At 35.6% G+C, this 25,776-nt stretch overlaps 1 protein-coding gene across 3 annotated transcripts in view; it reads left to right on the forward strand.

Annotated features, from left to right (window-relative positions):
• ZNF704 (zinc finger protein 704) overlaps positions 1-20,613 on the forward strand; it is a 58,020-nt gene extending 37,407 nt beyond the window's left edge. For 2 of the 3 annotated variants that reach the window (XM_058176153.1, XM_058176154.1), the window contains exons 4-9: positions 2,188-2,420; positions 3,074-3,174; positions 4,956-5,217; positions 10,530-10,634; positions 14,939-15,036; positions 17,607-20,613. In XM_058176153.1, the coding sequence (XP_058032136.1) occupies positions 2,188-2,420; positions 3,074-3,174; positions 4,956-5,217; positions 10,530-10,634; positions 14,939-15,036; positions 17,607-17,718 (911 nt within the window). In that variant the 3' untranslated portion in view covers positions 17,719-20,613. The remainder of the gene's footprint in view (positions 1-2,187; positions 2,421-3,073; positions 3,175-4,955; positions 5,218-10,529; positions 10,635-14,938; positions 15,037-17,606) is intronic. The other variant, XM_058176155.1, reaches the window with a different exon arrangement.
• Positions 20,614-25,776: the final 5,163 nt, after the last annotated feature.

A 25,776-nucleotide genomic window follows, 5' to 3' on the forward strand; every position in this document is an offset into this window, starting at 1 on the left:
GCATTTCACCCCTGAGACCAACCATTTGTCATTGTCCCTAATGTGGGATGGGGTGGACTTAGTGAATTGTAAACACATGTTTATACTAGAGCAGGCATGTCAAACTCAAGGCCCATAGGATGCAGCCCACAGGATGCTTAAATCAGCCCACAGGGCCAGCCTGGAAATAGCAAATGACTGGCCAACGGTGCCTCTGGCAGCCAAAATGGGGTACTGGGGGCTGCGTGTGCCCCCCCACACTCCATTTTTGGCCTGGACAGCCTCCAGCATTCTGTAGCCAAAATGGGGCATGAGGGGGCCACGCGCAGCCCCCAGTGCCCCATTTTGGCTGGCAGAGTGCTGCAGCAGGCATGCAGGCCAAAAATGGGGCACGGGGCAAGCCACGTGCAGCCCCGGTGGCCCCATTTTGGCCAGCAAAGTGCTTCAGGAAACGCCCGACCTGTATCTCCCTATCCCGTGCCCCCCCCACCCCCCCGGCCAGCCTTCAGAGGAGAAGTACAATGCTGATTTGGCCCTTGAAGAAATCCAGTTTGACACCCCAGCACTATAGGATTTATCCACTTGTTTAATTTTCCAACTAACAGAATGAAGATGTGGAGGGTTTCATAATGTGAAGCAGAAGTCAGTGTTTTCCTGTTCAATTCTTCTACACAGCACAATCCCTTTCTTCATGCTAATGACTTGTCAGTTAGGTTATTTCTGACCATAGGACTAAGGAGTTACTTCATATGATAGAGCATGTTTTGAGATGTAGACTGGCTGACAGATTACAGGCACTGATTGAATAGGAGACAACAACAAAAAATGCTCATTGATTGCTTCTGCAAAACAGTGACAGTGCTGGCAAGGAGTGACCAAGAAATCTAGCTCTGACCTTCATAGCTGCCAGTGATCAAGAGGAGTGAGGGGCTACCATTAACCCACACATAAAAACTGCAGTCACTACTTAGCATTTAGTGTTGCCAAAGCTACAATTGAATAGGCAAAATGGTATGGGGTTTTTTCTCCCCCAAAGTAATAAAAAGTATCAAAGCTATAGCCATGTGAAACTCCTCACCAAACAGAAGCGAACCTGTAATTCTATCAATAGAGACATGCATAACAACACACAGCCGATATAACTTGGTTGCTTTCTGGTTTGAATTGACTTTTTGTGCTATTTAGAACTGATGCTTACTTTAAAAAAAAAACACTAAACCCATGTTTGGAAGACATGTCAGAAGATCCGCTCTTTGTAAGCAGCCTGCAGAAGACCTAAGAAGTGCTTTACAAAAGACCATCAGGCGTTGTATGAACAAATACTTCTATGGAAGCTGTACATTGATCTTTCTTACAGGGCTATGAAAGGCAGCTTCCAGCAACTAGGAGGAAGGGAGGAAGGAAGGACCGTAGCATTTAGAAACAGATGCCTGAATAGAATTACGTTTCTAGAATGAGCAAAGCTTTAGTCTTAATACAGAAAATTTAGGAGATATTACTGAATGGGTTGCCATAGATGCATCGTTTGGGATAAGATTTCAGTTAGATTCAGCCAGATGCTTTTTGTGAAATTGTATTTCAGTAACCCACAATAGCAGCGATTTTATGCATGGACATTTCCTCCCATAACAGTTACGTTACAGAGGAACGCATTATTCTTCCCCAAAATTCTGGACATATTCACCCACTCAAAGAGGAAGAAAAACTTTGGCCTAGTCAGCTGTCCAGCTGCAACCTTAGTGGCTTCTCAAATAGAGAGATTGGCTAGAATAGGTTCCTGGCTGTAGCCTTCTTTGAGCATGGCATGGTAGGAAAATATGACTAAGTCTTTCTTTGTTTATATCAAGTATAGTTTATTTATGCAGTTTGGAAGCCCCAGTAAATATAGAACTAGGTATATTTCTGGAAAATCTCTCTGGTGTGTGTGTGTGTGTGAGTGATGTGTACTTCTTCTATCTTAGTAGACAATAATCTTCTTTTCAATTCATTGTATGTAATCTAGATGCCCCAGCACTCTTCCTAAATACATGTTTTTAGTTTTATTGCCCCAATTCTCTTATTAAAAATAGTTTGTTTATTTATTTACAGTATTTATTAGATTAATTTGCCTCCCATTTTGTTTTGAAGTGACTCTGGGTGGTTTACAGGATTAAAAGCATTAACATCCAACTAGTAGTTATCTTTTTTAATGCTGTTGTTCATATATAGAATCCTTAAATGGATCCTGGAAAGAAGGAGGATTTGTGCCTTCCAGTACCAGTAGCAGTGGGTATTGGAGCTGGAGTGCTCCAAGTGACCAATCAAACCCATCCACTCCATCACCTCCCCTTTCTGCTGACAGCTTCAAACCATTTCGATTACCATCTCAAACTGACGATGGCATTGACGAGGCTGAAACTAGCAGTCTTCTTTTTGATGAACCCATTCCTAGGAAAAGGAAGGTGAGCCTGATATTAAATGTGTCAATATTCTCTTATAATGCTATACCTATGTTTATCAAGCTTTAATAACCCAGAATTCTGTGGCCAGCATGTATATTGTGATGTTATATGAACAAATACCTGTGTTTACTTATGAAAGACTCCATCATATATCATTTTATCTAAAGCCAGATGTTTACTTGTTTTACTTTGCCTTTATTTACTCTTCATTTTAAAAAAATATATGGCAATTGTTTTAGTCCTCTTAAAAGAAATCTTTGTCTGAAGAGCCCTGGAGATGTTATAGATAAATTGCTAGTAGATTAAATATTAGAAAATTCCTGCGTGTGTTACTGTATTGTACTAAAGTTGCTACTATTTGTCATTCTAATATGAAAACAGAGTTAACTCATTTCAGTGTTCCAAATTAGCTTTGCAAGATTATTGATCAAAAGATCAATATTGTATAGTTCTGTTTATGAATGGTGAACTTAAATTGCACTCAGGTGCATGTTTCTCAAAAGTAAATCCCCCTAAGTTCAGTAGGCCTATCTCCTTAAATGTATGTGTCCTTGAAACATTAATTTTAATTTAAGTAGAATACGGTAATTTGAAATCCATGCTTGTTAAATGAATGTATTGCGTACAGATTGTGCTCCTGTTTAACTTCTCAGAACTCCATGAAAGTAATGTTTAAATGCCTTTGGAAAAACTGTGGAAAGGTACTAAGCACTGCTGTTGGCATTCAGAAACACATCCGGACTATTCATCTAGGGTGAGAAGACTACAGTTCTTTTTATTTGTGAAACAACTTTTATCCCAATGTTAGCATTACTTTGAAGCGAGTTCACTAAGATTTATAACCAAATGAGCATGTTTATAATCTAGCTATTACTAGTGGTAATCCCCTTATTTCTTTTTCAGTATCAATACAGGGGTTTGCATATAACGCTGAAGTCTGTTTTATCAGTTCTTTGAGCTAGGGGAACTAAATCAGCAAGAATTCAGTTTTATATAAGGAGTCTCCTTGCTTTTTATTATGTATAAATTTGTTTCCATTAATAAGTAGACATACCAGCCAATGACAAATCTTAGATTGTTTTCTTGATTTGCTAAAAAAAGTAGAATTTATTTTAAGCCAACAGTTTCCAATGCATGCATAAGAATCAAAACAACATTTTTCCTAACATGAAACAGAGCGCTGATTTATTTTTCCTTTTTGGCCGCTCCAAAGAAGGAACAGTCAAAAAATACAAACCAGCCACTTTGGGTTCATTTCGTTGTGTGCCAGTGAACTAAGCTTAATATATTAAGTTAGTAATTATTGTAACTGAAGCTACTGAATCAATAACACAAATTTGATAAAATCAGAAGTTTTAGGAACATTTGGGGAATTCTTTTTGGAAAAAAGAAACATAGTTTCTCTGAAAAAGGATTCCTGTTATTTGTGGAAAGAACATCTGAATGACTTAAAACTGCAACAAGCTGCTGCAGATCTTTGGTTAATGTGTTTCCCCTTATCTCTCCTCCTTCTCTGTGGCCATGATAAACTTAGGCAATTTTGCTTCTGTTTTAGATTCACAGCAGTTTGTTTCACTTAGACCCAACCAATTGTGGTAAATCCTAACTATAGTTTGTTTAAGCCAATCCCCTTGAGATGAATTCAAATTACTTCAGTGAAATATACGTTTTGAATACAAGTCTGAAAAATGGACAATATTCTTTTTCTTAAAAAAAGAATAAAAGAATTCTTAAACAATAGAACAAAGCCTTCCATTTTCCTCTCTGTAGCAACACCAAAAGAAAAACAAGGAGTAATGTGAACCCCAGAGGATTTTTAGTATTTAAAAGCTCTCCTGTCAATCACAATAGGAATAATTAAAAATTAAACTCACTGAACTGTGCTGTCATTTCTCATGATATCTTTTTTCCATTAATTCAAATCTGCATTTAATAATTTTTTAATAAAATAGTGAGTGGGTGGGAAAAGTGAATTGAATCTCACTCATTGCATATTCTAGGTACAATTATATGCTTTTGCTTTCTCCCAAAGTTTCTCCTTTGCCTCATCAAATTGTTGTGAGAATAAAAGAAAAGAACATGCTGAAGATTTTGAAGGAAATGTCAGATACAAATATGAGGAATAAATGAATTAAAGTCTCTGTCTACTTTAAATAATCTATGTTTCCACCAGCCTAATTTATAAAATGTGAAAAATAATTTTTTTTTTTATTTCAACATTTTTGAAGGTATATTCTGTGCACATTAAATATAAGAAAATTAACTGATCAGTGGATCTCTTCTGAAGAGATAAGTCTTTTCTATGTAACTGTGTATATATATATCTTCCCAGTGTCCTATGTATAGAAATGCTAGTGCAAATATTTCCCCAATGTGCACATGAATATATTAATTAAAATATATATTATTGGTTTTAGTGGTAAAAATATTAAACAATTCTGGTTTTTTTTGCAAAGACTCATATTAATATATTGGAACTTCTTATTGTACTGAATTTGGTACAGTATTAATAATTTCTGACTATCATTTCTTTAGACGTGTAGGAGAATCTGACTACAGTGATGGAGAGGAAGATTTTTACTACACAGAGATACGTCTCAACACTGACTCAGTAGCGGATGGATTAAATAGTTTATCTCCAGTTTCACCCTCTCTAGCATCTCTTCCTTCTTTTCCATCCCAAGATGGGAACAGAAGTGAACTATCATGTGCCAAAATAGATGCTAAAGGGATGACGCCTCTAAGCCGTTCAGCTCCTACCAACCTCTACCTCATTCACTCTGACCATGCTTACCAGGTGAATATTTTCTTTGATTGCATTTCATTTATTTTAGTTTACTATCCATAAATTATACTAACTAGATTAAGTAGTAATAAAGTGGAATTGAGCTGTTATTGAGTTGTGGTTACATTTAGGGTTTTGTGTGTGTGTGTGGTTTTTTTGGGGGGGGTTTTTGTTTTTGTTTTGTTTTTTGCATCCCACCCTCTTTTCCTCTTTCTTTTTTTTTTTTATTTATTTATTTTATTTATTTTATTTGTCACAACAGTATATATAAGCATAAGCATGAAATAACTATACGGTATATAAATATACCGTATATATACCATATATACCATATATATAACCATAAGTATGTAATAACTATACGAAATTGGATACAATCAAAGGGAACATTAGGACAGGAATGGTAGGCACGCTGGTGCTCTTATGCACACCCCTTCTTGCTGCAAAGTTCTTGGGAAATCATTTAAAGTAGGTATCTGAAATTGCTGAACTATATTTACTCTATGATTAATAACAGTAAACTAGGATTATACTATGCATGCAGGTCATGTGCTATTCATTGTTTCAGAATAATAAGACTTCTGGTGTTGAAATAGTAAAAGAATGTGTTACTCTTTCATGGAAAGGATGAGAGGTGAAATGGAAGCACATAATACCCATCTGTCAAAATCGTTTCATTTAGTTATTTATTTTCTATCTTTATTATTTTTATAAACAGTGTGACAAATGTACCTGATTCTCCATCCTTCTCTTAGTTTCCCCACAACAACAACCCTGTGAGGCAAGTTGGGCTAAGGGAGAATGACCAGCCCAAAGTCATCCAGCTGGTTTTCATGATTAAGGCGGGACTAGAATTCATAGTCTCTGGATTTCTAGCCGGGTGCCTTAACCACTGGGCCAAACGGGCACACTTTTTGCCTTTAAACTAGCAATTATGTTTTGATGCTAGTTTGAGTATCATAATTCATTGTATAAATTGGATTTGTTTATCACAGAAGCTTTGGAAAATATTTGGAAAATAGATTTAGATTAGCATTTTTTATACAGATATACAAAATTTATATTAACTTTAAATGTGGGAGGAATTAACATAATATAGTACTGTGTTTCCCCGAAAATAAGACAGGTTCATATTTTCTTTTGAACCCCCCAAATAAGGGCTTGGTCTTATTATCAGGGGGGTCTTATTATTTTGGGGGTTCAAAGGGGGGTGAGTGTGGGACTGGATGTCCCGTTGCTGCCGTCACCACTCCTCCCTGTTCTTCACGCCGGCCAAACTGTCCACACCACCCCAATGGCAACAGCTGCTTCCCTTCCCCACTGTCTCTTTATCGAGAGGGATGCCAGGTGGGGCGGGTGAGAAGCAGGACGCTTTAATCAAACTTCTCGAACTCGCGAGAAGATTTTCTTTTATAGCGTGTTTTCCTGGACACAACGCCGAGGAAAGCGACAGAGCTCGAAAGGTAAGACTTGCATCCTGCTTCTCGCCCGCCCCACCTGCCACCCCCAAATTACATCTCTAAAGGCGGCGGATGGCTAAGGAAGGGGCAGGAGCCCTGTCATGCCCGGCAAGAGGGAGGGAGAAGAGATGGCAAGGGGAGCCACATCTTCCTCCATGCATCTTGCTTCTCCCCCGCCCCACATGCCACCCTCTTGATAAAGAGATGGCGGGGAAGGGAAGTAGCCAAGCTGCTGTTGCCATTGGGGTGGGGTGATATGTGTTGGGCCGCTTGGCTGACACAAAGAACAGGGAGGGCATGTCCCCACCCTTTTCCCCCCTCCAGCCTCACCTCCTCAACTCATTTTGGTTGCGCGGCAAGCAACCAGAGGAAATGGGACCGGCTGTGCATGCGTGTAAGTAGTTGAGGGAGCTTATTTTGCAGGGGTGGGGGCTAATATTATCACATGCACTGAAAAGCCTGATTGGGCTTATTATCTGGACATGTCTTATTTTCAGGGAAACATGGTATGTGGTGGCTGAACAAACCCTCATAATCCATGGGTATTTGCAAATGTTAATCAGATAATTCATTCTTTGTAGCAACCTATATTCTAAAACACCTGCAAATATAAAAAAATAAGTTAGTTTCGACACCATATCTGATCATTTGTTGCATACATTGAAATGGTGATCTATATAAAAAATGGAATAAAACATTTTAATTATCTTTTATAAAGGAAAACTATTCTTTATAAACGAACTGAAAGCTACTTATAAAGGTTTTGAATATTTGTAATATATATATATATATATATATATATATATATATATATATATATATATATATATATATATATATATAGGTCTTTGGTTGTTTGGGTTTTCTCCCGTGTAAAATTGGAAATGTCTTGGCAACGTTTTGATGAAGTCTCATTCGTCATCTTCAGGCTTCAGCTTCGTGCTTCTGGGAGCAATGTGTGATCGCAGCTGTTTCTTCCTTTTAACTGCTAGTGGGGGTTTGAACTGATTGGGTGGGAGCTTGGCTGTGCTCTGATTGGATGGAGGTTTTTTTGTGCTCTGATTGGCTGGGGGTGTGTCCTGTTTGGGTGGGGGCTTGGTTGTGCTCAATTTAGTCTGTGTTGCAGGGGGATTTGAGCTGGTGAGCTGCATAGCTGTTGTTTGGCTTTGTGGTGGTGCTACATCTTCATAGTGGGTGTCAGTCTGCTGCATGTATGGTCTTTAAAAAGACCAGAACTATCGCCAAAACTGAACACTTTAACAACAGAATAATCAGAGAAGCCATTGAGATAGAAAAACGCCCACACAGCATGAACAAACGAGATGATACCTCCCGCCCACCAGCCATTTGGAAACCCACCCTTATTGACAAACAAGTCCCTAACACGAGGAATGACACCAGACCCACACTCACGAGGTCCACACAGGATGTCACCACCGCACATCCACCCAGAAAGCAGACCCAAACCCACACTGATCATGAAGCACGACCAAGGACCAGAAGCCAGACCGCAGCTGCAACATTAGCCATTTCAAACCCCTCCAATCCATACATGCAGCAGACTGACACCCACTATGAAGATGTAGCACCACCACAAAGCCAAACAACAGCTATGCAGCTCACCAGCTCAAATCCCCCTGCAACACAGACTAAATTGAGCACAACCAAGCCCCCACCCAAACAGGACACACCCCCAGCCAATCAGAGCACAAAAAAACCTCCATCCAATCAGAGCACAGCCAAGCTCCCACCCAATCAGTTCAAACCCCCACTAGCAGTTAAAAGGAAGAAACAGCTGCGATCACACATTGCTCCCAGAAGCACGAAGCTGAAGCCTGAAGATGACGAATGAGACTTCGTCGAAACGTTGCCAAGACATTTCCAATTTTACACCGGAGAAAACCCGAACAACCAAAGACATATATATATATATATATATATATATATATATATATAATATCTTAGTATTATTAATTTATTTATATTTCCTATTTCTAAACTGCCCATCTCCCTCAAAGATTAAAAATAAACTCATTGAACTGTGCAGCCATTTCTCATATCTTTCCCCCATTAATTCAAATCTGCATTTGAATTGCATTTTCTTAATAAAATGGTTAGTGGGTAGGGAAAGTAGATTGAATCTCCATTCACTGCATATATAGTATATGAAATTGTAATAGCAAAAACATATAAGGAGAAAATGAGCAGAATAAGTCCATATAAAACAACAAAAGCTATTGCTTTCTTAATGAATTTTAGGCTGGTGGACCAGGAAGATGCCCCTACCCTCTGACCTATCTTCTCCTCCCCCCCCCCCCAACATAAGTCAGGACCCTACTTTCCTGGCCTTTCAAAGAAGGTTAAAGATTTGGCTCTTCTGATTCACATGAGGCTCCCAGATACCCTGATGGCCGTCTTGGTGCCTTTTAACTTTTAATTTATTCTAATCCTGTTTTTATCTGTCTCTTTTTTATTGATGTAAAGTGTCTTTAATCTGGTTTTAGGCTTTCATGTTTTTACTGTACACCACCGAGAGTCACTCTGTGGAGCAAGATGGGCAGTATTTAAAATTTGATAAATAAATAAATAAGATTTGAACTTGGCATGCCACCACTTGGAATGGGCTTTTAGAAGTAACCAGTATCACCACTAAAAACTTCTTTGAGTTTGTAAAGACACCAAGAACAGGCATATATCAAATTGCATGATTCTCATGCAGTCTCTCTTATAGGAAAAGACTGAGGGCAGCAAATGCAATTTCTCTATATCTCTGCAACTATTAATGTTGTTTATTGAAGAAATGTTTACAGAACATTTTTTACCCCAAAAAAAACAAATACGAAAAAGAAAAATGATAAATAAGTAAGAAATAAAGAAGGAAAAACAAAGAAAGATCTGTCTGCAAGAAAGAATCTGCAAACTTCGATAACTTTAAGATAGAAAAGACATAAGAGAGTATGGAGTTCTTGGTGCATTCTGAACATGGTTGTTTGTTTGAAGATGTTAACCTGACGAGGTAAAATCATCATTAGTAACATCATCAATGGGCACTGATGGTGTTACCCAGTCAGGTAGTAAGATGTCTGCAAGCAAACAACCAAGGTCAAGGTCAGGGAGCCCCAAGAACTCCTTGGTTCAACTCTGAACTATTTATCTATAAATATCTATGAGTTCTGTTTCTTCAGCAATTGCAGTTAAATCCTGCAACTCGTTCCTGGCTGCCATGTCTATTTTTTCTTTCTCTTCATCTCCACTTTTGTTTTGCAGTTGCTGCAAAACTCTTTAAAGGGCTAATTCCTTTTAATATCCAATGTTACATTTAATACCATGAAAGCGTATATGCTTTCTTTAGCCTGTTATTGTTCTTTTCATCATTATCTAATATTTCATCCTGAAACTGGCAAATATTTTTCCTCCAACTGTGATATAATTTCCCTAAAGCTATCTTCTCCAGTTGGATAATTCCGGATTAGTTGCTTTGTAACCTCTCCATTGTTACCAGCAATAGTCTTTTGCTGGTTGGGAATGTTACAAAGGATGCTATAGTTCAAAATATCTGAAAGAAGCCACATTGGGGAAATGAAAAGTTGCCCTAAAATGCTTCTTCTGTAAGAAGCTAAACTTTCAAATAATTTTTTTGCATCTGCATATTATGAATTCTTTATCTTTCATTTCTTTTAGTGACCGCTATAGACATCTTCCTTTCAGTGGTATCATGTATTATTCACCCTATTGTCTTCAAGAGAACTGAAAAATAGAATCAAAATGAGACCAACTTACTATTTTTCATAGGAGAGAATTGAACATTTAATTTGGTAACATGGAGATGTTCCTTCTTAACTGACTTCCTATTTTTTGAAACAGGCTACAGCTCCTGTGAACATTCCAGGGTCAGCCAGGTTCACTCCCAATGGAAAAAGCTTTAGCATCTCTTGGCAGACACCCCCAGTTACCTTCACTGGCCTTCCAGTAAGTAGAAAACCAGCAAATTAGGAGGGGGAGGTTTGTTTCCTACATAGGATGGCATGTGTGAGGCAAGACCCATACTTGCACTTTATGCAGGTAATGGATTTGTTTCTCCGTTGCCTGTCCCATTCCACTCATGGATGCATTGCAGCAGGCATGCATTATACAATTCATGGGCTGCATGTGGCCCACCAGGGGCCTTGTGCAGCCCATTGGCATTTAAAAAAAATAATAATAAATCACCACCCCATCTCCAAAAATATACTGTGAGCGTCCCAAGCCTCTCTGCCACCAGCAGTTCTGCAGTACTGCTGCATCTCTAGCCTCCAAACTGCTGACCGGTGTGCTAGTCAGCTAGTTCCTTTGTGTCCTGCAGTGATTTTTGATGTATCAATATGAACCTTTCCTCTTTACCTTTGTGTAAACCTGCATCAATTTTCAGTTGAGGCAATTCAAGGATATTTTAAACAAAATAGCAATAGCACTTCGACTTATACTCTGCTCCACAGTGCTTTACAACCCTCTCTAAGTGGTTTACAGAGGCAGCATATTTCCCCCAACAATCTGGGTCCTTATTTTATTGACCTTGGAAGGATAAGTCAACCTTGAGCTGGTCATAATCAAACTGTTGGCAGTTGGCAGAATTAGCCTGCAATGCTGCATTCTAACCATTGTGCACTGCTGCTCCCATTTGAAAAGGCCTTCAAATGAATATGCTGTATATGTCATCTGCAAATCAGCTGGATGTTTGTTAATATACTATGCAGTGTCAAAAGTCCTTATGACAGTGCTGAATCCTATAGAGATAAGAGCACCTTTTGGCCAAAATTAATTATGGATATTCTCCAGTTCCATTGGGTTGCAGTGATACTGCATGACAGTTTTTCCTCTTTCCTTAACTTCCCTCACAGGGATATTTTCATTGACTTATTATGATCTGTTATGATCCCATAATGCTGTTAAGTTGCTTATACCATCTTCCATATGCATAACATATCTTTAATTTCACCTAATATAATTAACTACTGTAAGTAAACAATATTTCACTTTTTATTCAAATAAGTTTTCTAACTTTTGAATTATCATTATCAGAGCAGATATCGTGTCTTACGCCTTAGCTTTTTACCTAAGGCTACATGTTCCAAATTTTCACAAATATCCAAGGCTGTTTAAAAACTCTGATTTTTGACAGGGTGAATTAGAAATTGATAAGGTACTGCCAGCTATTTCTCATTTCACAACGTGAATCACAAAAGCCTCTTATTGTCAACCTTTAGAATTTCTTGGAGGCTTTCTCTAGAATCTGGGGTCTCCTGCTGAGCTGATAAAAATGAAAGTAACTGAATCAATTACATTGCATTCTGCCAATGAATATTTATTAAATTTCATCAAGGAACAGCTAGCAGTGCAAGGCATCCTGCTGGTTGTAATTTGAACAAGAGACTCTTAACAGAACATGCTGTGCATGAAATACCCCAAAATTTGATTTCATGACAATATGGTAGAACTGGAGTAATTTTAAAAGGGGGGTTGCTCTCTGTGGCACTGGGATAAATTGACACAAGTATTGCAAGAAAGCCAAAAGTCTCATTATCACAAAATAGGTAAATTAGTTTTCCTAAACTTGTGCTATCTGATACTACAACTCCCATTATTCTCAGTCAACATGAGCAACCAATATGCTGCCTATAGCTTCTGGGAATTATAATTCCACTATGGGCTATAGGTAGTTATATAGGTATTAAGCATTGAGTATGAATTCACAAAGATTCATTATCCCCACACAGTTGGGAACACAACTATTATCTATCATAAGGTAATTATTTGGTTATAATCTCTTCTTCCTAGTTCAGTTCTGATCTCTGGCCTCCAAGGCTACCTTCAAAATCACAGAGAGCTATAACTTGAAGACTTGAAGGAGCTATTTAAAATGTCACTGTTTAGAGCATTTTTCAGTTTCACTGCTGTTTTCTCGACAAATTTATATATAAGCAGTTCAGAAGCTAACAAATAGCTATAGTGAGAACAAAATTCTATTATTAGTCTCATTCCGAAGAGCCCTTTTGCTGATTTTGCCAGTAGCAGCTGTTGACCTTTTTTTCTATACAATTTTATATAGTATGTGCTAAAATTAGTTATTCTGATGTTGCCATCATTCACTGCATAAACTAATGAAGTGGCAGGAACATGTAAAGTATTGATGAACCTGTTGAAGCCCTTCTCTGAGCGAGCTCATTAACTGTCTATCACCTCAGTAGCAGCAGCACTTCTTGCATTATATTGAATATTTTGCCCTTCTTAACCCACAAATGAAAATATGCTAGGTAAAAACAAGTGCCAGAGATACAAGTACAAAATCAGATATCCACTTAGGTATCCATGCCAAAACATAACAAGGAACAGAGGATTAAATGAGAGAACATAATCATATAAAATTTTGAAAGCCAGGAAGATTTTCCAGGAGGAAAATCTATTACCTGATTTGTTTAATGTGGTGAGCTCTACTGTACATACCATATTTTTTGGAGTATCAGACGCATCAGAATATAAGACGCACCTTAGTTTTTTGGAAGGAAAATAAGAAAAAAAGTTGATTGGCAGGTGGATTGGCCTCCTGGAATACCCCAATCAGCTGTTTTCAGAGGTGAATTTTAGCAGGTTCCTTGTTGTGAGCTCTGTGCTGATTTTTTTTTCTTTTTTTTCCCTGCCTCTGAAACTGAAACTTCTGAAACTCTGTTTCAGAAAAAAAAATGTTCTGCCTCTGAAAGTCTCCGAAACAGAGCTTCAGAAAAAAAAGCCTCTGAAGCTCTGTTTGGGAGCTTCTTTTCTGAAGCTGTTTGTGGGCTTCTTTTCTGAAGCTTCGTTTCTAATGCTTTTTTCCAGCCTCTGAAACCATTGTTTGAGAATGTATGCTACATTCAGAGGCAGCCAGATTTTCACCCTCTTTTTTTGGGGGGGAGGTACATTTTATACTCCGAAAAATATGGTATTCACATGTGAGCACATTCTTAAATAATTACAATTATTTTTCAAATTAAACCAGATCAACATACCTGAAGCTTCATGAGATTTCATGGGACAACTTGGAGAATAATAGCCATTCCTGGTTTTTTCCCTACAAAATGAAATGTGGAAAATTATGTGAAGGGACCTGAGAGTTTTTCTGTCAATCAGCAAGATAATGCTGTGACTTCCTCCAGTCTATGCCCCCTCTCTCCTGGTCACATGACCCCAAAAAGTGCATTCTGCACTCATCCATTCCCACGGCACATATACATAGTCACACAGATGCAACGAGGGAACCCCAAAAATACGAACACAGACAAAACACCTGTGCACCAGTGTGATTAGATCCTCATACACAATATACCTTATATATGTGCAACATGACTGGCCTGGCCCCTGGGGTGAAAGTACATAAATATGCATAATATGCAACATGCTGCTTCATTATCTACATATCCTTCCTCCTTGAAAGAGGAGATCGCTTCCTCCTAACTGACATATCACCAGATGCCTCTAGAAATGTTGCAAATTTTGTTATAACTGTTTATAGCTATTTAAAATTTTGATGACTTTCTTTATTGATTTGGCTCATATGCACATTTTATTGTTCTCTGATTATTTTACTATGATTTTTTTCCCTTTTCCTTATGGTCTATTTACTTTGATCTTTGTACAAAATAAAATACAGATATTTCCCATATCCTCTGCTGATAAAAGGGTTGGAAAGAATTCCAGAAACTATGGTCTGCATGCATTGCCTATCTTAATTTTAAATTGAAATTGAGGGAGGAATTATTCCAAGCAGAATCCTTAAGAGGGAAAATAAAGCCAATTTGAGTACTAAGTAGTTATTTACTGGCACAGAATATAACATTTTCTTTCTTGGATGCTTTTGAAAATGATCCATAATTAAATGCTTGCAAGCCTAGGCAGGGAATAGTGCGATATATTCAATCATGAATTCTGGCAAATTTCCATGGTTCATTTAACCCCTTCTTGTGATTGAAATCCTTCCCTGATATCTGGAGCAGATGATCAGCAAGAATGTCAACTTGTCTGCAAGAGTATTGTATGCTTAGAATGCTCCAAATCATTTTTTTTTCATATCTCTGCCCTGCATTATTGAGGTGGAGCCCACCATTGATTCTTGTAATATGTCCTCTGTTCCATTGTGAGAAAGTCAATGAAATTAAGGTGATGAATCCACAGATTAAAACCCAATACAAGATAATTTAGTTTTATTACCCATATTGTACCTTTTAACTCTGCAATTAGAACTCCATCTTTGTTTCTCTTGCTAGGTTTCACCAACTCACACACGGCATGTGGGGATCGGAGAACAAAAGCACCAGATCCACGCTGTTCTTTCATCACCACCTAGAGCATCAGTTGGCCTCAGGTAGGAGGCTCTTTACTTTGGAATGAAATGAATTAATTAATGAGTGGAGGATTTCTGTGGCCAACCTGTTTTTAATCTGAATTTCTTTTCAAAATAAATGCAGATGTATTATTTTTAACAATGCAATTTATCCTCAAGTAGCAATTCCTTTTTTACAGTTCATCACAAAATAAGCCACATTCAATCTCTTTTAAAGTTAAAGAAGAAAAATTAGTAAGGCCAAACTAGAAACTAGAGATAGAGGGGAAAAAATCAGATAAATATATAGTATAACTGTTTTGTGAAGTTTGGAAGAGGCTATAGGAGTTCAGATGAAAAAGGAATAGAAAAATACCCTATTGAATGGCATTTTCATGTCAAACTATTGCAGAAAAGAATGTTTTATTTGTAAAAACATTAGTAAACTTTATAGAAATATTATTCTGAAGATGTAACAGGTTTGTAGCACTCCGGCTTCTTACTACACATTTTATTACCACCTAGCAGAAAACTATAATTTTCCCTCAAAAATTTTCATACCTTGAAGGATGTTTTCATTATGTCCTCTTGCATATTTTTCCTATGTATTTTTCATTCAATGAGTGCGCTGGCCTAGAGATGGAGCTCTCGCCTCACAATCAGGAGGCTGTGAGTTTGATCCTAGGTAGAGGCAGATATTTCTCTCTCTCTGGGCACATTGAGAATATATCTGCTGAATAAAACTCTGTGACAAGAAAGGCGTCCGGCCAGTAAACACTCAACTACATGGGTCATTAAAAGAAGATGATGATTTTTCATTCAGTATTTGTAACCTTTGGTCTCCAGAATAATCCAAAGAATATAAGGAATTCCCCAGATCAACCATGAACTATGTACTTTCTCTCATATTGGAATTTTAACTTTATTATACCATAAAAACCTACACCAATGAAACCTCAAATTATGATCTTCTAACATTCTTTTCTCAGAAAGACTTAATTCTTCTACAAAAAACAGTCTGAAAATTATAGTTTAAAACAGGATAATCTCAGCCCTTCTCTGATTTGTATCCTGCAGAATTATATATTTAACCATTGGTTACTTACTCTGCCATACAAATGGCTATATATTTTTGCCTTTGTTTAAAAAGTGCATCATTTTTCACAACTGATAATATTTGGAAGAAAAAATTATTGTAGGTAATATAGTCATTTTTATCACAGAAAATCTTCCAGACAATGGAAGTTGCAGCTTTTCCCATCTTGCTAGATTGTTCTTAATTTCATTCCATATCTTAACATAATTATTCTGAAATAACATACAGCAGAATTTTATTTGTTGCAGTATATCTGGATATTTTACCTTTTATTCATATCTGAAAACTAGTTTTTCCAAGCAGTTCTTTTTTCTTTCTCATATTTTTTGTTAAAATTTTAGTCTTTATTCATTTTAATTTCAGCTACCACAGCAAATTCCTTTAGCTTTTCCATTAATATATCTATTTCTTTCAAGGAATTTTCAACTATTAAAACCAAATGATCTGCAGATGGCCTTAATTTATATACTTCTTTCATCTTCATGCCGGTTATTCTCTCATTTTGTTTTCTGTAGCTATTAAGAACTTCCAAAATCAAAATAAGCTCCAGTGGTACCAGTAAACTTCTCTTGTCCCTTTTTGAATCTCACAGGGATTAGTGAAATCACCATTAACTACAATTTGTGCTGTTCATAATGTATATACTATATCAGTTTTATTTGTTTAATAAAATTAACCTCCAAAATCCATTTTTCCAACATTTTAAATAAAAAAAACAAGTTCAAATTGTTAATTGTTTTCTCTGCGTCAACGAATGTCAGTATAGCTGATTTTTCATTATGTTGTTTCAAATATTCTAGTACAGTACATTAAGAGTATTTCTTATATTATTTTTCAACTGTCTTTAAAGTAGAAAGTCACATTAATCTTCATGTATGAAGTCCTGCAAAACATCTTTTTTTCCAGCTAGAAACATTGCAAACATTTTGTAGTCATTCTTTAGCAAAAGAAAATGAACGATGATATGAACCTGTGCTTTTTTAAAGCAGTATTATTTGTTCTTATCCAATATCAATCCCTTTTCCAAAATAGAGTTCATTGTTTTTTGCAAAGATTGTTAATCACCTCAATGCTTTTTTATAAAATGCAGGTAAACCATCTGGTCCTGGTGATTACCTGTTTTTTTCTTTTTTTATTGCTTCTCTTATTAGTAAAAATCAATTCATTATCTGCTTACACTGTTCACATTTACAACAGGAGTAGAGAGCTTACTTTTCTGCTTGCCTTTTCTAGTTACTGATAATTTTATTAAAATTAAATATTATTAATTATTAAAATATTATTAATATTACTATTAATATTATTATTAATAAATATTATTATTATTAAATTATTAAAATTAAATATTATTTGAGCTGCTGTTACCTCTTTTTATATATTTATATATATATATATATATATATATATCTGTTTATATGTAGGTCTTTACATCTGTTTATATGTATATATATGTGTGTATAATCTTCAACCTCATCATGTTAACTTAATAACAGTTTTTCTTTCAACTTTCTGGCAGAAAACCTAGAGGAGAGGGCAAGAAATGTCGCAAAGTGTATGGGATGGAGAATAGAGATATGTGGTGTACAGCTTGTCGTTGGAAGAAGGCCTGCCAAAGGTTTATTGATTGAAGCCCAGAAACAATACGGAGTTGTGTATAATAGGGTTCCCTTGCTGCAACCGTGCAGTGTGACTCTTCCCACCTCCTTGAGCGCTGACGTCTGTTGAAGACTGGCACTCTAAAGCAAATATATTCATTCAAGGGGAAGGACTTCTCAAAAACCTATACGCAGCAATATAGGGAAAACTTAACAAAATCTTTACCAAGTTTTGAATCAGGAGCAGCTATATGCATCTTTCTTTAAAAGAACAGGAACAAAATCTGTTTTTAATACCTGGAACAACTCGCCTGTCAGAACATTTGTCTTAGGTACTACATCATGATCAGTATTTCACCTTTGGAATCACTTAAAGCCAAGATTGAGTGACGCTACTTTTCTTAGAATGAAGTAAATGAAACACAAATACACGCGTGCATACACAGACACACTAAACTTTAGAAATAAGCTACATTTTTCTCAAGAGCAGCTCTCCCAAAAGTGGTAAATAATTCTACTGTGAACAGTCTTGATTCAGCATCTGGTGCTTGTCCTTTAAGGATAATGGAAGGATGCTTTGCTAAAGGGGCAAGAAATTTAAGAGTGATCTCAAACTCAGGCCTGAAGGTTGAGCACCTCTTGTATCTGTCCCAAAGAAGGCTAGTTGGGGAACAATCACCAGCAGTCCTAAGCAAAAAACAAACAAAAAAAACCCCACACATGGGAAAGGAGTCTGATTTTAAATGAACTTGGATTGAAATCAGCATACATACCAACAAAGTTTGGGTTCCAGGATATCTTCTTAGAAGCAAGTACTGGAAAATGTTGTACATCTCACAGTGCTAAAGGCTCCGCTCAGACTAAGGGGCAGCCCAGTGGACTTTATCAACATTAATTCAGGGATGTGATCGACCCAGCAGCTTTTCCCCTGCTTTTTACGCCATTTCTAGGTTAACATTTTAGTTTGAAGAGCAAATTATCACTTCAGGGGATAGAAACTAGAAGGACAAACTGGTTTCCCACTTCCCAACATGTAAAATATGAGTGCAGCAAAGCAGATGTCTGTATGTAAAAAATCCCATTGATTATAAAGTTCTTTCAATATCAGAAATAAAAGCCTTCACGCTGGCTTGCACTTTCATAGGTTTTTGTGCTTTAGTGTAATTTAAACTTCATTTGGCCCATGAGATAGACGTAGCTGTGGTATAAATTGAACTAATGCTTGAGAATCAGTAGAAAGTTTGGACATAGGTTATTGGAAATAATGTCTACGGATTGCCTATTAAAATAAAGGAATTCCTGTAAGAGCACTATCACAATAGGCTTGTGCTCAAGACTTTCCTGGTGGATTTTGTCTTTTGATATTAACTCCAGTGGGATGAGATAGGTATCCCAAGTTGGGAAAACAAGAGCAAGAATGGGAGCCCTTGATGCTGTTGTATGATGACAAGTCAGAAATAAATTTTATTGGGGAAGGGGGGGTAGAGGAACTGCTGATGGACTATATTATAAATCACTATTATCTAGAATGTCTGCCTATAATAAATATAAAAAAGCACAAATTTTAATTAAAACACAGAATATTAAGCTAGGGATGACTCTTATATAAACTTCAGAACGATTAAGTTAGCTTTAATGCTATGATAATACTAAAATAATTCAGGTAGGCCTGGAACTGTCTTCCAAAATAAGGCTATCTGGTTGAAAACACTTCTACTGTACTTATAAAAAGCTTCTTGTACTAAGCATTTTCATCAGATGCTCATCCAGTTTTCTCATTGTCTTCAAAAAGCTCAATTTTATAGCATGTTATTCCACTTATAACTAGAGAATAGGAAATTTCTTTCTTGAGATTTGGTAGGAAAGTAAGAAAAACATTTTTTTCCTTTATAGTTTGGTCTTTAACTGTGCAGCTTAACTATCAATGTCTAGCAAAAGTAAGATTTAGGAAAATGTGCTTATGTGCTTATCTATTTATTTAACAGAAAACTGCATTTGTCAGGGATTTCTTCAGATCATCATATTTACAGGCAGCTGACAACTAACTTTGAAAGAGTATATCATGTAATAATCACATCTGCATTCTAACTTCAAAGTGTTATTTTGCAGTCTTATAATTGTGTTGAAATATACAGTATCTCTGGCTGCATGCATGGTCTGTCCAAAATTCACTAATACATTGTTCTGACCTGCTGCTTCATGGTCAGTATATATCCTGGAGGAAATACCAAGCATGGCTTTATGTATTTTTTCCTAATTTCACATACAAAAGGGTAATAGAGTTTATATTTTCTGACATTCCTATTTAATTTCTAAATGATAGGTCTACAGGCATGGAGGGATCGGCTTGAAAGCACAGAAGATTTCCACTGTAGTCAAAATTAGGCTAAGTAGACTAATGGTTCGAGCTAAGCAAAGACAGCTTAATAAAATTAAACTAACATTCTTGATATAGAAAAAACAAACTCAAAATCACCTGGAAAGCTAAAGTGCTATAACAAATTACTAAATTTTTATACATTGAAAGTATATGTGAATTTACTTTAATAAAAGTCCAGGCTGGAATGTATTGATTTGATTTTCTTTCACTGGGCTTTATTTGCATCATCTTATTTTGTTACATTAGCTTGGTATTTCTTTTCACAGGATGTATGCCATACAATTTTTTTAAAAAATTATAATTTAGTTGAATCAGCTGTTGGTGTAAATTGTGATCACATGCCCTAGAGATACCAAGACAGAAGTGGAAAAAAATATTCTAAGATGTAGGGGTTGATCATTGTTGGAAATAAGTGATTTATTGCATATGTATTCAAACTGAGATAGAGATTATAATATATGCGAAATAATATTGGTAAATTTATTATTCCTACTTTATGTTATGTTCTCAAATGTTCAAATCAAAAGTAAATACATGTTATAATCAGACTCCACATTCACAGGAATTTTAAACTTGGTCATTCAGTATTTTTATTGCACATTTTTCTAATTAACTCTGCACTCTTGAGGGCTAAAAATTTTTAAAGATTGAAAAATAATCATAGGATAATAATTGTTTGCCAAATATTGTTCATCTTTGTGCAAGTTCATTTATTGCTTATTCCTATCCTCAATTTTTGGTTTTGCAGACTTTCACTGCGTATGTTCAACTCTGACACTGAAAACGTTTTTATCTTTATAGAGAAATTTGAACAACTTTTTCCCCTGGTTAGATTAAAGGCAACTGACCTAAGATAGGATTTGCTTGTTTATACTTTAAATGAAATTACTGCCAGATAGTTCTGTTGGATCTGTACTATAAAGAGGCAAACATAACTTGGCAATAGAACTGCTGGAATTTGCCTTGTTCTACTTAGTAAGTGTTCTTCATAACATTGATTGCAACATAATAAATTCTTTTTATTGCTGGAGAATTTCAATAGGGCTTTAAACTTACCAAAAGACCCAGGAAATAGGTGCTAACCAGAACTGTAACTTAAAATTAGAGACATGGTAAGCAAGAGGGGTTGCACTTAGCATTTCATAAGGCTTTTTTTTTAAATTACTGCTTACTTAAATATTCTTTCATCATTTATTTATAAGATAAAATCCAAAATATTTTCCCAACTCTCCCTGATACTTTTATTAACATGTATGCATAGATATTTTAAAGCTCTATCAGAGGTAATATTTTGAAATCATTAGCCTGATTTGACTAAACAATGATGTTGTATAGCGGCTTCAGTGTGAGGGCAGAAAATATTATCTCTGACTGCTTGTTAGAAAAGAGTTAATAAATCCCCAACCTTTGCTCAAGGCTAATTTGAAAAGCTCTCACCATGCCTATTTTGACATTTCCAACATCTTATGTGAATACTGTTGTCAAACCTCTTATATCCAATCCAAGATTTCTTTCTGGTGAGTCAAAATAATTTTGAACAGATGTTACTACATGAATTTTATGTATAAATAATTATCATGTTAGAATCAAACATGAAAAGCTGCCTTTTTTTTCTTTTATTCAGGTTTGTGTGTTCAGATAAACCTGTTTAGATTGTGCCCAGTGTCATCAGATTATCATCTGTTTACATCATTATTTTAATTGACCTTCCAATCAAAGGAATATACTATATACAACATGCTTGAACAGCTCCCTCTAGCTTTTGATTATTTATTTTTCTGAATTTCAAAATTTGTTTCCCCTGATTCAAGATTTAGCTAAAATAAATGTCAATCACCTTTGCCTCTATACATTCAATTAAGATGAAAGACTAAGAATTTTTGTCAGCATGTTTAATTGTGTAAAAATCAAGAATAATGAGAAATTAAGTCTCATATATGTAGGTATATTTTGTGGTAATCAAAGGAATGAGGACATTTCTGACATTTCAAAACTTCATTTTCTTTATTTAAAAAATTACAATATGGATTTTTTTAATAATTTAAATATTGTACAGTCTGGATTTTGTTTCCAACGGGGCAAATACATGGTTCTGGAAGAATAAACAAGCATTCCACTATAGTTACTGCTGCCTTCTGTCTGTCTCAAGCAATGTAGGAAGACATCTGTTTGCACAAGAGTTTAAGTCCTGACTGTTAGGGAGATGGAAATAGGGTCTATTAATTATATACAGTTTACTGGTGTACAAATGCCATTGGGTTTCACCCTCTATTTCCTCTGAGAGGAAAGATGTAGAGAATAGTGATATAGATTTACTAAACAGATTGGTAAGCAGAGAGAGATTGTATTTTTTGACCAAAGTTATTCAATAAAATTAAAGAGGAATGCTCACTTGAGATTGGTTAAATTGGACTTTAGCTTGTATCATAATCTTACATATTTGGAAATATTAGAGGAATTTGTAGCCAGTGTAAGAACTGAAATTCAGTAGAACATAATCTATTGCTGCTGAATACTTATTAGCATAAAATAATGGGAATTAAATTTTAGAAACACCTTTCTGTTTTGAAGTACAGTGACATTTTATCTCACTATCTGTGACAGAATTACTGCCCAATAAATTATTTTTCAAATGAATGCTACTTATAGATTAAAATCTTTGGACCTAACCAGGTTAGTCAATTATATCCTTTGACCACATTCATACCTAGAATTAGGACGATCTGAGGCTTCTTTGAGGTTTAATATGATGCATCCAATATGGCAAAGTGTTGTGTGAGAAATAGGCCTCTGTGACTTACTCAAACTGGTTTAAAAACTCCTGGATTAATATAGGCAGATAAACGTGGGATGCTCTATCATTTGACTGTCCTCTTCAGAGTTCAGTCAGTCCTGGCCATATTAGGACATTCCTGACCTTCAGCTCTATTATGGTAACAGATTTTCAAACTTTAGGGCGGGGAAATGTAGGGGAGGGAGTTTGCAGCCTGTGTAATCTTCATTAGTGTTTCTTATCCTGCAAAACAAACATTGTAATTGTATTTCCAACATTTTTTTTATTTAGTGGAATAATTAAATTCACGCCCATAATTAATATTGGGATTGCAAAATATAGAATTAAAAACACAATTGGAATCTAATGTAGCTACACAACCATACATGAATAAACTTTTCTGAGCTTAAAAGATTCCAATTCTGAATTTGGGAATACTTTTTATAACCAGTTTTTTTTGTACACTTAAACCTCAAGGCCACTGTATTTTATATGACTGTTTTTCCTGAGCAAAACTCAGATCTTATTTTGTGAGCTGCTTTCAGCAAATGAATATTGAAGTCTTTCCAAATGTTGAAAAAGAAGGATGTTTCTGTATTCATTTAGTCCTTAATTTATGACCACAGTTGGAACCAGAATTCCATTGTTAAGCAAGGCGGCTTTATGTGAGTTGTGCCTGATTTTATGACCTTTTTTGCCCCCATTAACGAATCGCTGCAGTTGTTAAGTGAATCATGTGATTATTAAGTGAATCCAACTTTCCCCACTGATTTTGTTTCTTGGTAGTTGGCTGGGAAGGTTGCAAGCAGCAACTCCCTAGTCCCAGGATGCACAACTATAGTAAATACATGCTGGTTGCCAATCACCTGTATTTTCATCCCATGATTGTGGAGAGGCTGCAACAAGTGTGAGTGTGAGGATTGGTTGTGTCATTTTATTCAGTGCTGTTGTGACTTTGAACAGTCACTAAACAAATGGTTGTAAGTCAAGGACTACCTGTATTCCAAAAGGGTGTTTTGAAGATCCTGGAGTACCCTGGTCTGCATATCAATAATGACCCTCAAGCTGATGAAATGGCACAGGTTTGTTGTTGTTTTTTAGTTTTTTTCATCTTTCCATGCTGTGTGTATTCTGGAACCTACCACCTACATTTAGCTGGTGTTTCAGCATTGTTAAGATTGCAGACTTATCTTCCAAAAACCAAATTTTATTGGCAGATAAATTAAGGGATTATGGATTTATGAGGGAAGAAATAACTGCTTATCTATTACGCTCAGATTCAGCCAAACACTTCCTTGTGTTTATCTTTAATTGGGTCTTCTTAGTTAACAATGAGCTCAACCAATTACAGTATAAGAGTATTAGAATGCGCAAGTTGCATTTCTAATCTTTCTGGATTTATATTGCATGACAATCTGGGTTATTTTAGATGTCACACCATGCCCTCCAGACACAAAATACTATTTTTCTCCCTCAGTTAAAATATTAAAAAAGTAATTTAGACAAACCAAGAGTAATACTTTGAGTTGACTTTTTAAATAAAATATTTAAACTTAGCCTAATTGATTAGATGTTTTAGTTGCTTTAATTTATGACTGTTGAAGATTTTAATATTTAGAATATGCAGTAGTTTAGTCAAAAGAAAAAAGAGACAATTGCCTTATTGAATGGTGCAATATTGGTTTTTACTCAAAAAAGGGCTAACTTTTTGAAATAGAATTTAAGCTACTGTGAAGAATATTAATTCAGTGTGTATTAGAAAGTCTGTATAGACTAGAAGATTTATGATTTTAAATCAGTGTAATAAGCTTTCCAAAATATAATCTTTCCTAAAAGATGTGACTAACTTTTGAATATAAATGCAATTTGCAAACCTTTTTTCAAGACAGAGTTTTACTTTCAAATTTTAATTAATTTCCAGCAAATTTTTCTTGCATGTGGATATGACACAAAAGGAAATTTGCTAGAAACTGTATTATTGTTAAAATAGGCAGATATTCTTATACTATTTGTTAAAAAATGCTTTTGGTCCAATTCTGCTGTTTAGGCAATGTGAAATTAGTTTAAACTTTCCTTTATTTTTTTCTAAATGTACATCATAAAATGAATCTTATATCTAGAAAATCATTATTATAGTTTAATCAGCACAGTGAATTAATCTAAATTTGGGACTTGACATCTAGATTTTTCTCCATTTTCCTGAAGAAAGAAACAACAAAACAGTCTTTGACTACAAAACCCATAAATTAATTAAAGATTATAGGACTTTAAAAAATTTTTTAACCGTGATTATTCTTTGGAAATCAAATACCCTTCAAATGTTTGGAGCAACTTCCATCATCTCCAAACAGTTCGGTCAATGTTAGTTGCTTGTACCTATGATAGATACTTCTTTAAGTTATCAAATAACAAATTGGATTCAATTTTGGATTCCCATTTAAACTATGATTAAGCTGCTTCTTTGTAGCCCTTAAGCACTTTCAGTGTATATATTCATGAACTTTGAGCTGTGAAATTAAAATGTTCTTTGGTGTGATGAAGATGGCAGAACTTTAAGTAGGCTACTAGTCTGGCAGTGATGAAACACAAAAGTTAGTGTTCCTGTAAGAGATTAAAAAATCCTATGAACTAGCAAAGCATAACTGCATATAGTGTTAATTTGCAGATCACAGCAAAAAGTGGCAAACTAATTCCCTGCCCTCTCCTATGTCTTCTATTGAAAGTATTTTTATGTTATTTTATGTTATAGTTTGGTATACTATTATAATCTAAAATGTATTGAGTCATCTCATTTCTTTTTCTATTCACTATCCTTTAAGCGAAACATTAGTCCATGATTTAATTCGGTTTGTAGTTTATCTGTACCAGTACAGTAAATTGATGAATAATTGTAATGAATGACAATATCAAAATGTTATTTCTTGAAATGGTTTATCTG

The sequence above is a fragment of the Ahaetulla prasina genome, chromosome 3, assembly GCF_028640845.1.
Source record: "Ahaetulla prasina isolate Xishuangbanna chromosome 3, ASM2864084v1, whole genome shotgun sequence".
Taxonomy (NCBI): Eukaryota; Metazoa; Chordata; class Lepidosauria; order Squamata; family Colubridae; genus Ahaetulla; species Ahaetulla prasina.